General features: G+C 40.8%; 1 protein-coding gene across 1 annotated transcript in view; it reads right to left on the bottom strand.

The window, feature by feature from the left end:
• The window catches only part of LOC132888480 (protein NLRC5-like), a 208,547-nt gene that overhangs the window by 43,165 nt on the left and 147,930 nt on the right, over nucleotides 1-17,452 (bottom strand). The window contains exons 14-18 of the mRNA XM_060924526.1: nucleotides 15,074-15,241; nucleotides 14,559-14,732; nucleotides 14,225-14,395; nucleotides 9,286-9,459; nucleotides 8,952-9,122 (exon numbers count right to left, since the gene is read on the bottom strand). Of these exons, the coding sequence (XP_060780509.1) occupies nucleotides 8,952-9,122; nucleotides 9,286-9,459; nucleotides 14,225-14,395; nucleotides 14,559-14,732; nucleotides 15,074-15,241 (858 nt within the window). The remainder of the gene's footprint in view (nucleotides 1-8,951; nucleotides 9,123-9,285; nucleotides 9,460-14,224; nucleotides 14,396-14,558; nucleotides 14,733-15,073; nucleotides 15,242-17,452) is intronic.

A 17,452-nucleotide genomic window follows, 5' to 3' on the forward strand; every position in this document is an offset into this window, starting at 1 on the left:
CGACACAATGGAGCAGCCAGAGCCATAGTGGGCGGAGCTATGGTTTAACTCCGTTCCGCCAATCAAACAGAGCCAAGCCGCCGCGCGCGCCCGCATACAAAACTCCCGCGGCGCGAGCAGTCCAGGCGGAAAAGAGCCCGGAAGCAGAAGGAAAATGGCAGAGACAGCGGCCAGCGTTTCTCATCAAGCTGAAGAGGCACAGCCCGGCCACACATACAAACCATGCTCACTCTCCAAACAACAACAAATAATCGTTATGTTATGCGGTGTCACAATGTGTCTCCCCAAACCAGTGGCCGTTTCAGCTTATAAAAACTCAACGTCCAATTTGAGGAAACACATTGCGGTCAGTAGGCTGTGTGCTTCTGGCTGTCTTCGTAGGCGGACGTTAGCCTTGTTGTAACATCATAAATAACTGTAAAATACATTGTTTTGTAGAAATGTATTGACGCACTGCGGCCTCAGACGGCAAGATAACACACACACACACACACACACCAGAGAACCAAGAAATAAAACTACAAAAAATCTTCCTAGCAATCACTTTTTATTGATGTGAAACCAAAAAATGCTCATGAAAATAAGGTTGCTCGCCTCATGTCAGCTCCTCAATAGCGTTACAGCTGTACACGGCTCTGGTCAAAAACTGGGAATGGAAGACTGGTGGAAACTCACTAAATAACAAAACGCCTAACATATCGGTTGTGAAATCTCCATTTTTCAAGCTACTGTATTTGTTGTGGATTAGAGGGATTTGTGAAGACTCTAGGTGTTTTTTTTTCTGTGAGATGTTTTATTATTTGTCTGCAAGTGCTTGTTCACAAAAGGAAGGGCATTAGCTTGTTAGCTTGACCGCTTGCTAGCTTGACTGCCTTTTTCTTTGTAACCTCTACCCATTGTTTTGTTACTTTGTAAAGATTTAATTAATATTTAATTTGTTTTCACCTGTTAACGGCTAAAAGGTCACAGCTTCACAGTGCAGAATTGAGAGCCAGCTGCTGTTAAAGCTCAACAGTCACTTCATGGAGTGAAAACACACACAGTGTTATGGTTTATGTGCAGACTGCCTTGAGCTTCTTGTTGTTATTGTTAATACACAGAACTACACACAGTTTGTGTGAAATATATATGAAATCTCTGCCTGTTATGACATCCTGATCAATAAACAAAGTTACTCAGTACTTGAGTAGTTTTTTCACTTAGTACTTTTTACTCTTACTCAAGTAATTAATTGGACGACTACTTGTTACTTTAGAATAATATTACTCAAGTAAAAATACTCTTACTTGAGTACAATTTTTGGCTACTCTGCCCACCTCTGGTCACCAAGTGTCAGCTTTATTTTCAGCCGTTAAATTACAGTCCATGACTATCCAGATCTAACTCATATCAGCCCTTCCCCTACTGACCGTTACTCCAACAGGTTCAATGCACCGTGTTGTGTCATAAAAAAAAGTAAACAAAAGACCACATTTTCAAGATTGACAAGTCTTTTTGTTAGTGTAGCGACAACTTTTACAGGCGTGTCGGAAATATTGTGGGCCTAGCAGTAAACAAACATTGCGTATCAGCCCGATACACTGAAAAGGCCTAATTAGAACCCTGATATATATATATTAGCGTCCGTCTGTTTACACAGTACGCTCCACAATTATTGGCACCCCTTGTAAAGATTAGTGCTAAGAGTTGGAAAAAATGTAACCTTATAGGAGACTCAGTGCTGTTTTACTGGCAAAAGGAGGTTGTACAAAGTATTAAATGCAGGTGTGCCAGTAACATTGACGTGTTTTTGTTGAAAAAAAAATCGAGAGATTTGTTTTTCTCTGAATAAATTTATTTCAATTAAAGGTTGGATTTTTCTCCGTGTGAGATGACGCGACTTCACCAAAAGGTGGATTTTTTCGAACCTTTTTTTTTTCTTTTACTCATCTTTATAACGGGTGCCAGTAATTGTGGAGGGCACTGTAAAAAAATAGAGCTAATTCAGAATCATATTCAGAATAGATAATGAGATGAGATGTTTTATGTTTTTATCACATCTGCACCTGCATGCACTCAAGCAAAGATAGAACTACAGGAGGCGTACGATCATAAACAACCCGAGTCCATACAACGAAAATCTGTCGACATCGAAAGTGTTGCTGTGCAACAACAGTCTCAGAAAGTTTGGCAAATTATTAGAGAAATTTCTGGAAATAATAAGCCTCAAAAAGTGCAGTGAAAGGCCTTCAACACTATTAATAGGAACAAGATGCTCTCTATTCTTAAAGCCTGTGGGATACCTGATGCAGTTGTTTCAGCAATAGGTTTGATGTAGGCTGATATAATTACTAAAGTATTGTCTCCTGATGGTGAAAAAGATTTCTTTTCCATACTAGCAGGTGTAGGGCGGCACGGTGGTGTAGTGGTTAGCGCTGTCGCCTCACAGCAAGAAGGTCCGGGTTCGAGCCCCGTGGCCGGCGAGGGCCTTTGTGTGTGGAGTTTGCATGTTCTCCCGGTGTCCGCATGGGTTTCCTCCGGGGGCTCCGGTTTCCCCCACAGTCCAAAGACATGCAGGTTAGGTTAACTGGTGACTCTAAATTGACCGTAGGTGTGAATGGGAGTGTGAATGGTTGTCTGTGTCTATGTGTCAGCCCTGTGATGACCTGGCGACTTGTCCAGGGTGAACCCCGCCTTTCACCCGTAGTCAGCTGGGATAGGCTCCAGCTTGCCTGCGACCCGGTAGAACAGGATAAAGCGGCTAGAGATGATGAGATGAGACTAGCAGGCATCCTACAGGGTGATGTACTGGCTCCATTCCTATTTATTGTAACCCTAGATGATCATGAGGAACTTGGATTTACCCTGGAACAGAGACAAAGTAGACGATACCCAGCAGTGACGATTACTGATACTGACTTCGCAGATGATATGCTACTGATATCAGACAACCTTGAAAAAGCTCAGAGTCTTCTAACTAGAGTGGAATCAGCTGCAAAGGCTGATTCGATGCAAGTAAGACCGAGTTCATGGCATTCAATCAGCAAGGAGTTCTTACCACTCAGAACAACAGTGAGCTGGAGCAGACTGAAGATTTTCAAGACCTCGGGTCTTGGATTGCACAAAGTGAGAGAGATATGAAGATCAGAAAAGCAAAGGCAGCACTTAATAAATTAAAGACGATCTGGAAGCCAAATCTCAGCAGGCAGCTTAAAGTTCGCTTCTTCAGTGCGTCAGTGGAAAGCATATTATATGGAGCAGAAAGTTGGACTTTAACAAAGACAGTGGAGAAACAACTGGATGGTTGCTATACCCGATTACTACAAGTCACATTAGACATCACTTGGCAAGACCACCTAACAAATGAGGAACTCTATGGAGAGACACCATCAATTAAAGCAACCCTTTGAGAACACAGACTAAGATTTTGCAGCCATATTCACAGGAGTAAGGACGAAGTTGCATCACAGCTTTTTTTGTTGTTTTTTTTGGGAACCAAGGCATGGTAAATGAAGCAGGGGTCGCCCAGCAACAACATATGTAGAGCAGATGGAACAAGATATGAATTTACCAAGAGAGATGCTTCCCAATACGACGAGTTCAATGGAGAAAGCTCAAACATGTACGCGAGTACGCTCGATGACTGACTGATATTCTTCAGTGATAACTGCACATAAAAGAGGTTCGGTCTGTCAAATCAGATTTTTACTACTGCGGCTTCAATAAAATTAATCAAGCCGCCCACAGACGCCAGCGACATGAACAATGCGCAATGTTTTATTACTCACGGTTTGTTTGGTGATCCACGATGATTCTGCTGGCCCAGGGTTTTTCACTGAATAGTGTTTACTGAGAGTTGCTGAATACGTAGGTTATTGTTTAATTGTGCTACTCTCTCTCATGTAATTGAAATAAAAAAAAACAAACAAAACAGGCCTTTGTAAATAAATCAAAATCAATGGGGAAATAAATGAGTTCACCAAACAAAACTTAATCTTAAACTAAAGGGGACACTACAGTTGAAGACTGAGTCCTCATGGCGTCTTCCACGCTTCCAAACTAACTTCAGCACACCTGCCTAGAAAAGGGGTTTCCTCAGCATCCGGGTCAGGTGATGCTGGGCACTTGGTAGCACTAAAAGCTGCCACTAAGTGCTGCCAAAACTACAACCCCGATTCCAAAAAAGTTAGGACAAAGTACAAATTGTAAATAAAAACGGAATGCAATAATTTACAAATCTCAAAAACTAACATTGTATTCACAATAGAACATAGACAACATATCAAATGTCGAAAGTGAGACATTTTGAAATTTCATGCCAAATATTGGCTCATTTGAAATTTCATGACAGCAACACATCTCAAAAAAGTTGGGACAGGGGCAATAAGAGGCTGGAAAAGTTAAAGGTACAGGAAAGGAACAGCTGAAGGACCAAATTGCAACTCATTAGGTCGATTGGCAATAGGTCATTAACATGACTGGGTATAAAAAGAGCATCTTGGAGTGGCAGCGGCTCTCAGAAGTAAAGATGGGAAGAGGATCACCAATCCCCCGAAATCTGCGCCAACAAATAGTGGAGCAATATCAGAAAGGAGTTCGACAGTGTAAAATTGCAAAGAGTTTGAACATATCATCATCTACAGTGCATAATATCATCAAAAGATTCAGAGAATCTGGAAGAATCTCTGTGCGTAAGGGTCAAGGCCGGAAAACCATACTGGGTGCCCGTGATCTTCGGAATATTTCCAGAGAACATTATCTGTGAACACAATTCACCGTGCCATCCGCCGTTGCTAGCTAAAACTCTATAGTTCAAAGAAGAAGCCATATCTAAACATGATCCAGAAGTGCAGACATCTTCTCTGGGCCAAGGCTCATTTAAAATGGACTGTGGCAAAGTGGAAAACTGTTCTGTGGTCAGACGAATCAAAATGTGAAGTTCTTTATGGAAATCAGGGACGCCGTGTCATTCGGACTAAAGAGGAGAAGGACGACCCAAGTTGTTATCAGCGCTCAGTTCCGAAGCCTGCATCTCTGATGGTATGGGGTTGCATTAGTGCGTGTGGCATGGGCAGCTTACACATCTGGAAAGACACCATCAATGCTGAAAGGTATATCCAGGTTCTAGAGCAACATATGCTCCCATCCAGACGACGTCTCTTTCAGGGAAGACCTTGCATTTTCTAACATGACAATGCCAAACCACATACTGCATCAATTACAGCATCATGGCTGCGTAGAAGAAGGGTCCGGGTACTGAACTGACCAGCCTGCAGTCCAGATCTTTCACCCATAGAAAACATTTGGCACATCATAAAACGGAAGATACGACAAAAAAGACCTAAGACAGTTGAGCAACTAGAATCCTACATTAGACAAGAATGGGTTAACATTCCTATCCCTAAACTTGAGCAACTTGTCTCCTCAGTCCCCAGACGTTTACAGACTGTTGTAAAGAGAAAAGGGGATGTCTCACAGTGGGAAACATGGCCTTGTCGCAACTTTTTTGAGATGTGTTGTTGTCATGAAATTTAAAAATCACCTAATTTTTCTCTTTAAATGATACATTTTCTCAGTTTAAACATTTGATGTCATCTATGTCAGTGTTTCTCAATCTATGGGCCATGGACCGGTACCAGTCCGTGAGAAGATTACCGTCGGTCCGCAAGCCTGCCTGTACACTAGTATTATAATTTCAAACTACTGGTCACTGTCAATCAGATTATGTAGAAGAGTGATTGGCTGGCTCTGCTCTCAGTGCTTTTGTCACTGTGTGCCACGTAGTGTAAGTCCCGCCCCCCCCATTCTAGAATGTTAAGCGTTCCCGCCCACGCGAGGTTGCACACTTGCACTTATTCATTCATTCTGTCCCAAGTCCAGTCATTCTTGCACACACGCTTTATGAGAGCAATATCATGGCATGTTCAAAGCAAGCTACTCTTGACTCTTTCTTTGGAAAGCGCCCATCTGACAGTGCAGATACACAACATGAGCCAGAGGCAAAAAAATATTGCCCATTCACTCGCAATTACAACCCTTCATACATACAATTCAGCTTTATTTCAAGTGATAGTTGTCCCCCGAAACCAATCTGTGTTATCTGCCAAACCATGCTAAGCAACGAAGCTAAGCCATCCAAATTACGCCGGCATTTGGAAACTAAACATTTGCATCTCAAGGATAAAATCAGAGAATTTTTTTTCAGAAGAAAACGTGATGAATTGGCCACCCAAAGTAAAGTGTTGAAAAGTAATTTGACCGAGAATGAAAAGCTAACAAAGGCATCATACATGGTTTCGCACCACATTTCCAAATGTCAGGCACCCTTCACAATTGGGGAGAAGCTAATTATGCCTTTGATTGTTACTGCTTGTAGTGAGGTGTTGGGTCTGGCTGCTGCAGCCAAAGTAAAAGAGATTCCTCTGTCAAATGACACGGTCTGTCGTCGAATTGACGATATGGCGGCAGACATCGAAATGCAAATTTTAGAAAGGGCGAAGTCATCTGACTGGTTTGCCATTCAATTGGATGAGACCACGGATCTCTCTAACTTGGCTATGCTTCTGGTCTACATCAGATATGCTCATGAGGGCCAGTTTCATGAGGATTTTTTTGTTTTGTAAGGTGCTTCCAGGGACCACAACCGCTGGAAAAATATTCCGTATGCTTGATGGGTACATCTCTGGGCATGGGTTGATATGGGGGCGTTGCGTCGGTGTCTGCACAGATGGGGCGGCAGGCACAATGGAGTTGTTGCTCGGGTAAAAGCCATTTCACCATCAGTGCAGGCAACGCACTGTGTTATTCATCGAGAGGTACTTGCCTCTAAACGCCTGTCCACAGAGCTTCATGAAGTTTAAAATCAAGTGGTCAAAATAGTGAACTTCATTAAGGCCAATCCAACAAATTCCCGTCTATTTACAGCTCTGTGTGATGAGATGGGTGCAGATCATGTTCATCTGCTCTTGCACTCTGAGATTCGTTGGCTGTCACGGGGTAAAGTGGTGAACAGAGTGTACGAGTTGAGGCATGAGGTTGAGGCATTCCTGACAAATAAACAGTCCAATCTTGCCGATCACCTGCAAGATCAGTCTTGGCTTATAAAGGTAGCTTATCTTTCTGACATCCTGGACCATTTCAATATGCTAAACCTGTCGATCCAAGGCCAAGCGTGTGACATTTTTCAAGCCAATGATAAAATCATGGCTTTCAAAAAGAAGCTCTCAGTCTGGACCAACAGAGTTAATAGAGGTGTGTTTGACATGTTCGGCTGTCTGTCGTCTCTGGCTGATGAAGGTGTGGATTTGGGGCGGGTGCCGGCAGTGATCGCGCAACACCTTACCGAAACACTGCATCATTTTGATTCATACTTCCCCTCAAAATCCCATCTCACGGAAAAGCAATGGGTAAGAGATCCGTTCACCAACCCAGAAACGAGCGCTCTGCCCCCTGTGGTCCAGGATAAACTTCTGGGGCTTTCGTGCGATGCTGGTCTGCAGTCGAGATTTGGTCGACTTTCTCTGTCTGAATTCTGGCTGTCATGCTGTGATGAATATCCCCAGCTGAGTGAGATGGCAGTGAAAACACTGATGCCTTTCCATTCAACATACTGTACCTCTGCGAGACCGCATTTTCACATTTGACAGCCACAAAGACAAAATACTGAAACAGGCTCAACTCAGAAAAGCTCCGAGTGGCCTTGTCACCCTGTCTTCCTCGTTTCGACCTGTTAGTGGTGAGAAAGCAGGCACATCCTTCGTATTAGAATGCTGACTTTTCTTTTACCAAATCTCTGTGGGTGACTGGGCCTGTCATTTGAGGTTAAAAGTCAGCACGTAGCCTACGTTCAGTTCTCCCTTCTTCATACTGGGACTGTGTAATCAGTCAGTATTAGGGCTACAGTGGGTCTTTAGGGTTCTCGGTTTGAGGTCCCATGTTTCTGGTAGACCTTTTTATAAGTGTGTGTATGTTATTGAGGCACTGTTTGGCGGTGCTTCAAGTTCAAAGGTGTAGTTTAAAAAAAAAATCTAAAAAACAAACAAAAAAAATGGTTTAATGGTTCTTAAGCAAATGGTAATAATAGGTGGTTATTATTATTATTAATAATAATAATAATAATAATAATAATAATAATAATAATAATGTCAAATTATTGGGCCTACATATCAGTATATTTATGCAATTTGGCAATAATCTCAAAGCCAAAGCACTTCTGTTAGTTTCCCTTGTTTAATAATAGTTTAGGCCTAAGCAATAATAATAATAATAATAATAATAATAGGAATACTACTACTAATAATAATAATGGCATATCTTTGGACAGTTACTGGTCATTTGGCAATTTTCTACAATTCTGCCAATGCACTCCTGTTAGGTCTTATTTAGCCAAAATATTGTTATGCTGGTATAAGCCTGCTACTTGTAACAAGTACTACTAACAAAAAAAATTAAATTAATAATAATAATAATAATAATAATAAACTATGCATGCATCTATCTATCTATGGAGGCGCACACGATGTGTGTGTGTGTGTGTGGGGGGGGGGGGTGTCAGGGGGGCGCACAGAGGCGTAGGCCTATGCAGGGCCTTGCAGCACCAAGGCCTAACATTACTGGGCCCCAGAGCAAAGAAGTTTGAGAAACCCTGATCTATGTTCTATTCTGAATAAAATATGGAATTTTCAAACTTCCACATCATTGCATTCCGTTTTTATTTACAATTTGTACTTTGTCCCAACTTTTTTGGAATCGGGGTTGTATACAAATTTAATTCACTGAAAAACTGAATTTTAAGCTTCCTAGATATGGCTCTAACATTTACATTTCAGTGAAAAAGGGAACATGGTGTACACATACAGTATGTCTGATATATTACACTCTAAATTGGGTTATAAGATCAACAACTGATCGCTTTGAGGTTTATATCGGAGCTGATCGCTCTGCACTGCTTATATAGTGAGATATTACTGTACCTTAATATCTTCAGAATACAGCTTTGGTTCTTCAGTCCTTCAGATAATTGCTGGACACCTGAATTCTGTAGGCCGTTCTTACTCAAGTCCAACTCAGTTAGAAAACGGTGTGAACTGAGAACTTCAGCCAGAGCTTTACAGCTTTCCATCATCAGATTACATTCAGTCAGTCTAAAAAGAAAAAGGTCCACCACTTTTACAATGAGTTCAACCACACAATGCATGGAAAATAATCAACGTACAGGGAATTAAAGTTCAATGTTTTATTTTTGATATGTCGTTCTTAATGCATGTTTCAATAGATTAATAATAATAATAATAATAATGTACACACGTGAGTGTCTCAGCTCTGCAGTGTGGATCCTTCAGTAGAGCAGAGAGCTGCTTCACTTCTGAGTCTCCTTTTATTTTCCCCCTCAGGTTCAGATGCGTCTGCAATAAGGGGTTTGTCTCTAAAACTTTAGTCAGACGACCACAGACTTCTTCTGCTTCAGGACTTTTCAACAGTCTGTGAGGGGAAACGTTTACTCGAACACTGATCAACATCAACTGCATTATCTTAAATATGCCTCGCTGTAGCATTCGGGACTCATCAAAAACAGATTTAAAAAAAAAAAATCTTTATCTTGAAAAATTTGGCCATATCAGGACACTGCATTATAAAAAAAAAGTTTCAAGTTTTTTAATAGAAGAATACATGCTTATACTGTTATAAATTTGGTTTGTTAGAATAACAAATTTTCAGGGGCCTTAATAAACAATCATTTTTGGTTGTTTCCTTTAAACATTTAAACACTGAACATTTCCCTTTCAAACATTCCTGTTATTTATAATTTGCTCACCTCAGTGTTGTTAGTTTACAGTCTGGATCCTGGAGTAAATCAGTGAGCAGCTTCACTCCTGATGCTCCAGGGTCGTTCCCTCTGAGATCCAGCTCTATCAGGTGGGATGATTTCAGAGCTTCAGCCAGAGCAGCGTATCCTTCCTCTGTTATCCTGCAGTCTGAAAGTCTGTGTAAAATATTGTCAGAGAGGATAGAGGATAAAATGGATGAACATCAAAGGAACAATATAGAGTTAAGAAGCTCTTTGGCACACTGAGAAACATGGCGTTTCTAATTATATTAAAAAAACTGAAGACATCTAACCTCAACTGGTTGTTTTATTCTTATTCCATAAATAGGTCACCAATATACAGTAGATGAATATTAATTATAATAAGTCATCAATCAGGGCGGCACGGTGGTGTAGTGGTTAGCACTGTCGCCTCACAGCAAGAAGGTCTGGGTTCGAGCTCCGTGGCCGGCGAGGGCCTTTCTGTGTGGAGTTTGCATGTTCTCCCCGTGTCCGCGTGGGTTTCCTCCGGGTGCTCCGGTTTCCCCCACAGTCCAAAGACATGCAGGTTAGGTTAACTGGTGACTCTAAATTGACCGTAGGTGTGAATGTGAGTGTGAATGGTTGTCTGTGTCTATGTGTCAGCCCTGTGATGACCTGGCGACTTGTCCAGGGTGTACCCCGCCTTTCGCCCGTAGTCAGCTGGGATAGGCTCCAGCTCGCCTGCAACCCTGTCGAACAGGATAAAGCGGCTACAGATAATGAGATGAGATGAGATGATTTGTTTATGATCTTCTATCATAAACAAATCACAACAACTTTGGGGGAAAAAAAAACCCTCTCATTAATATTACCAAAAAAGAGTGACTTTCACGGAGGCCTACAATTGCCAGGAAATGCACTAGAATGCATCTCTGAGCATGTAGAACCCATGAGGAACTTTCCCCTGGCTGTTATAACTGGTGCCACTATGCTGATATTTTGGTCTACTTCGAACCCTGCATCAATAAGAAGTAAAGAAAAGCCAGGCTGAAGTTTGCTAAAGACCATAAGGATTAGACCGTAGAGGACTGGAGTCAGCTCTTCTCTGATGAGTCCAATTTTCAGCTTTTCCCATAACCTGGTCATCGAACAGTTAGATGGGGACCTGGAGAGGCCTACAAGCCACAGTGTCTCACACCCATTGTGAAATTTGGTGGAGGATCACTGATGATCTGGAGGTGCTTCAGCAAGGCTGGAATGGGGCAGATTTTTGTGTGTGAAGGACATACAGCACAGTGGTGCTTGAAAGTTTGTGAACCCTTTAGAATTTTCTATATTTCTGCATAAATATGACCTAAAACATTATCAGATTTTCACACAAGTCCTAAAAGTAGATAAAGAGAACCCAGTTAAACCAATGAGACACAAATATTATTCTTGGTCATTTATTTATTGAGGAAAATGATCCAATATTACAAATCTGTGAGTGGCAAAAGTATGTGAACCTCTAGGATTAGCAGTTAATTTGAAGGTGAAATTAGAGTCAGGTGTTTTCAATCAATGGGATGACAATCAGGTGCGAGTGGGCACCCTGTTTTATTTAAAGAACAGGGATCTATCAAAGTCTGATCTTCACAACACATGTTTGGGGAAGTGTATCATGGCACAAACAAAGGAGATTTCTGAGGACCTCAGAAAAAGCATTGTTGATGCACATCAGGCTGGAAAAGGTTACAAAACCATCTCTAAAGAGTTTGGACTCCACCAATCCACAGTCAGACAGATTGTGTACAAATGGAGGAAATTCAAGACCATTGTTACCCTCCCCAGGAGTGGTCGACCAACAAAGATCACTCCAAGAGCAAGGCGTATAATAGACGGCGAGGTCACAAAGGACCCCAGGGTAATGTCTAAGCAACTGAAGGCCTCTCTCACTTTGGCTAATGTTCATGAGTCCACCATCAGGAGAACACTGAATAACAAATGATGTGCAAGGCAGGGTTGCAAGGAGAAAGCCACTGCTCTCCGAAAAGAACATTGTGGCTCATCTGCAGTTTGTTAAAAATCACGTGGACAAGCCAGAAGGCTATTGGAAAAATGTTTTATGGATGGATGAGACCAAAATAGAACTTTTTGGTTCAAATAAGAAGCGTTATGTTTGGAGAAAGGAAAACACTGCATTCCAGCAAAAGAACCTTATACCATCTGTGAAACATGGTGGTGGTAGTATCATGGTTTGGGCATGTTTTGCTGCATCTGGGCCAGGACGGCTTGCCATCATTGATGGAACAATGAATTCTGAATTATACCAGTGAATTCTAAAGGGAAATGTCAGGACATCTGTCCATGAACTGAATCTCAAGAGAAGGTGGGTCATGCAGCAAGACAACGACCCTAAGCACACAAGTCATTCTACCAAAGAATGGTTAAAGAAGAATAAAGTTAATGTTTTGGAATGGCCAAGTCAAAGTCCTGACCTTAATCCAATGGAAATGTTGTGGAAGGACCTGAAGCGAGCAGTTCATGTGAGGAAACTCACCAACATCCCAGAGTTGAAGCTGTTCTGTACGGAGGAACGGGCTAAAATTCCTCCAAGCCGGTGTGCAGGACTGATCAACAGTTACCGCAAACGTTTAGTTGCAGTTATTGCTGCACAAGGGGGTCACACCAGATACTGAAAGCAAAGGTTCACATACTTTTGCCACTCACAGATATGTAATATTGGATCATTTTCCTCAATAAATAAATAGCCAAGCATAATATTTTTGTCTCATTTGTTTAACTGGGTTCTCTTTATCTACTTTTAGGACTTGTGTGAAAATCTGATATTGTTTTAGGTCATATTTATGCAGAAATATAGAAAATTCTAAAGGGTTCACAAACTTTCAAGCACCACTATATGAGCCATCAAGCCATGTACAAGGTCATCCTGGAAGAAAACTTGCTTCTTTCTGCTCTGACCATGTTCCCTAACACTGAGGATTGGGTTTTCAGCAGGACAATGCTCCATGCCACACAGCCAGGTCAATCAAGGTGTGGATGGAGAACCACAAGATCAAAACCGTTATGGCCAGCCCAATCTCCACACCTGAACCCCACTGAAAACCAAATATTAGTGTGTGCAACTTTTTTTTTGGCAGGGCAGTATGTATTAGGATCCAATTTGGGTTATAAGTAGGCATATCAGCTAAAAATTCAAATTCATTCCAAGTTGCTTGAAACTGCTCTCACTGAATTCAGAAGTGAACGCAGAACAACATACTTGTTACATAATTAAAATATGTTTAAATCCGTTCTCGAGATATTACAAATCAAAGATTCAAAAAACGGTTTAATTTTTAGAAAACTGCCGTAATATTCTGTATGAGGATCACATGGTCCGAAATGGGCCTCATTAACCAATGAGATCAAATGTTTTTTCTTAATAATTTTTTTTCCAAGATATTTACATGGAAATTAGCAGCACATAGATGGTTGTAGACTGAACACAAAGTTTGAAAAATTAGTAAAAACCAATCATGCAAATTTGTATTTAATTAGTATTCATTATGTTAATTAGGTTAAAAAGTTAAATCGGTACACTCAATGAAAAAGTAATAAAATATTATTTCGAATCCCCTCTTTGTGCCCTGTGGGGCTTTCTGTTTCTCATAAGCAGGGCCGACTGGTGTTTATTATTTAAAATCTCATTCCGACCACTAAGATCTCAATATTTTTCATCAAAACAACTACAGTCATATTCTATAATAGTTATTTATTTACAGGAATCAGTTTGATTTGAAAAAATAAGTGGGTAAAGCTGTGAAAACTCACTTCAAAGTCTCTCGTGAATCAGAACATCAAAACTAGCAGAGGGAAAATTTTGCTGAATCCTTCATCAGAAACAGTGAGAGAACATCCCTATAAAAGTGATCTGATTGATATTGACGAGTAATCCAGCGGGAAACCGATCAGGAGAGAGAGAGAGAGAGAGAGAGAGAGAGAGAGCCTGACCGCTTTCCCGTGACTCAGAAAGAAAAGCACCGACAGTTTCCCGACGTCCTGTGAGCAGAGTTTTTACTCTGTTGTACCGACTTCAACCTGCCGTTACTCCCAAAGTACTGAACAGATCTTAACCAGATCCATTTCTTTGGAAAGTAGAGATTATACGATTTTTAATGAGAATATTCACGATAGAAAATATTCAAGAGTTAAGCAATGACAGGTTTGGAAACTTGGATGAGCGTCTGCATGGACAATTTTCACACCACGGTGAGCGAGCATCTGATCTGCCGATTATACGCTCAACAACTGATCGCTCTTAAGCGACAAAAGCAGGAACAAAAACAATGTGTAACATCCACATAATAATCATTATTAGGCTTTATTAAATTATTTTTATGACATTGATTTTATATTATTTTATTAGTACTACCAGTAATACTATTGCACTGCTTATATAGTGAGATATTACTGTACCTTAATATCTCCAGAATACAGCTTTGGTTCTTCAGTCCTTCAGATAATTGCTGGACACCTGAATTCTGTAGGCCATTCTTACTCAAGTCCAACTCAGTTAGAAAACGGTGTGAACTGAGAACTTCAGCCAGAGCTTTACAGCTTTCCATCATCAGATTACATTCAGTCAGTCTAAAAAGAAAAAGGTCCACCACTTTTACAATGAGTTCAACCACACAATGCATGGAAAATAATCAGCGTTCAGGGAATTAAACTTCAATGTTTTATTTTTGATATGTCGTTCTTAATGCATGTTTCAATAGATTAATAATAATAATAATAATAATGTACACACGTGAGTGTCTCAGCTCTGCAGTGTGGATCCTTCAGTAGAGCAGAGAGCTGCTTCACTTTGGAGTCTCCTTTTATTTTCCCCCTCAGGTTCAGATGCGTCTGCAATAAGGGGTTTGTCTCTAAAACTTTAGTCAGACGACCACAGGCTTCTTCTGCTTCAGGACTTTTCAACAGTCTGTGAGGGGAAACGTTTACTCGAACACTGATCAACATCAACTGCATTATCTTAAATATGCCTCGCTGTAGCATTCGGGACTCATCAAAAACAGAGATTATTTTTAAATCTTTATCTTTGAAAATATCTTTGGCCATATCAGGACACTGCATTATAAAAAAAAAGTTTCCAATGTTTTTTTTAATAGAAGAATACATGCTTATACTGGTATAAAATCTGTTTGTTAGAAAAGCAAATTTTCAGGAACCTTAATAAAAATAATCATTTTGGTTGTTTCCTTTAAACATTTAAACACTGAACATTTCCCTTTCAAACATTCCTGTTATTTATAATTTGTTCACCTCAGTGATGTTAGTTTACAGTCTGGATCCTGGAGTAAATCAGTGAGCAGCTTCACTCCTGATGCTCCAGGGTCGTTCCCTCTGAGATCCAGCTCTATCAGGTGGGATGATTTCAGAGCTTCAGCCAGAGCAGCGTATCCTTCCTCTGTTATCCTGCAGTCTGAAAGTCTAAGAGAACAAAGCCTTTTGTTATTTAATCATGAAGATCACAGCATTGTCACTAATAGCGCCAGTAATCTGAGTTTGTGGCAGCCTTCAAATATGGCCACCAGGGACTACAATCCCCAAGCGCCACAGTGCCCTCCCTCTCCCGAATTCTGATTACTGCCACATCTGTTCCACATCACAATCAGTGCACTCTACTTAAGGTCTGTAACCACAAACACTCAGTGCGAAGTATTGTTCTGTGTCCCTGTACCTGATCACACCAAGCCATTTGCTACTTATGCGGACTTTAATCCTGCTTTTGTTTACATTCGGACTCCGAGCTAGTTATATTCCTCTGACACTCTGTTCGCACAGCGACTGATCCTTTGCCTGAACCTGACTCTGATTCTCGTCTCACAATTTGGATTTGGTTACCAGTTTGCGTTGCACCCGCTCTACCCTGCAACTGTGTCTCTAAGTGCCTGCACCCACTGACAACCATGAAATCTAACCTCTCTTTTTTGATAGGATTCACACCAAAGTGATTCACAAGTACACACATCACTTACCAAACATTCCACATTTTCACTTAGTTATCCTGCAGCTACTTAATTGTTTTTTAATTTAGTACAATTATGACTTCAATTATTTCATCATGACATACAGCATCATTAAAGCTTTTGATACACTCATTATTTCAGTGTTTAATCGTCTGGATTCATCTCAGAACTAAAGTGAAATATCGTGTGTTCTATCATTTGAACATGCAAGCCGTATCTCGCCATTAACCTGAAATTCTTTTCTCCAAACACTTCATTCAGTGTTCACTTGTGGTTTAAGGGAGATTTATAAGCAACCGTTCTGGTGAAGTCGACCCAATAGGAGAGATGAACTCACCCCAGTTTCTCCAGTTTACAGTTTGGACTCTTCTGTCCAGTCCAAAATGCCATCACTCCGGTCACTGCATCACTGCAAATATTATAATTTATTTTATAAATTAAATCTAAAGATCTAATCAAATCAAAATCAAATCAAGTTTATTTGTATAGCGCTTTTAACAATAAACATTGTCGCAAAGCAGCTTTACAGAATTTGAACGACTTAAAACATGAGCTAATTTTATCCCTAATCTAATAATGAAGGCTTTTGGGAAACGCTCACAAAACAGGCTCACATGTGTTGTCCTTTGTTCAGCTGCTGATTGTTGAATAAAGTGAGCTGTTATTGGGAAACACAGCCCTGAATGAGTTGCTGATTAATCTGTTCCTACACGCTACAAATATACTGAGAATGAAATAAAAACATCATTGATCTAGTCATGTAGAATATTAAATGACTTACCGAAGTGTCTGGAGTTTGCCGGATGAGCTCTTTAGTAGAGTAGAGATCCGAGTCACTCCTGGATTTCCCAGTGTGTTCTCACTCAGGTCCAGCTCTGTCAGGTGTGAAGGGTTTGAAGTAAGAGCTGATATCAGATCAGCACAGCCGCTCACTGTAATACTGCAGTTACTCAGCCTGCAGACAGAGAACACAGCTGAGAAAAACCTCTTTAAACAACCCACACAATCAACCATCAAAAATAATGGAGTATCAGAAATGTATCAGAAATAACGGAGCTATAACGGAGTGGTGAGAACGTGTACAGTGGACTGTTCACCCACACTCTCAGAACCACAGGAGATTCTGCAGCAGGACTGATTGTGCTGAACAGTGTTCACACTACACTAATATCTTTAAAGATTTAATGTGAACACAAAGAAAAATACCAGGTGAGGAAGTCAGTAACACACCTGAGTTTCTCAGTTCTACACTGTGGCTCCTTCAGTAGAACCGAGAGCTGCTTCACTCCTGAGTCTCCAGATATTTTCCCACTCAGATCCAGTTCTCTCTGCAGTAAGGGGTTTATACCCAGACGTTCAGTCAGATCATCACAGGCCTTTTCTGCTTCAGGACTCAAAATTCTGTCGAGAGAAAACACATTTCATTACGATCCTGATCCCAGAGCTCTGAGCATGGACCTTTTCCCCAACAAGATCCTGTGACTAAATTATGTGAACCAGCTCAGGCATGATGGCGGCTGGATTTTTTGTTCTCTGTTGAGATTTAAGATCTGTCTCATGTGTGTAAACTTCACACACTTTCAGAGCAAAAATATGAGGCAGTCTGGATAAAAAAGGTCAGAGGTCAGCAGCTGAATTTTATTGCCTCAGCATTAACAATGTGGAAATAACT

This window comes from Neoarius graeffei, chromosome 6 (assembly GCF_027579695.1).
Source record: "Neoarius graeffei isolate fNeoGra1 chromosome 6, fNeoGra1.pri, whole genome shotgun sequence".
Lineage (NCBI taxonomy): Eukaryota > Metazoa > Chordata > Actinopteri > Siluriformes > Ariidae > Neoarius > Neoarius graeffei.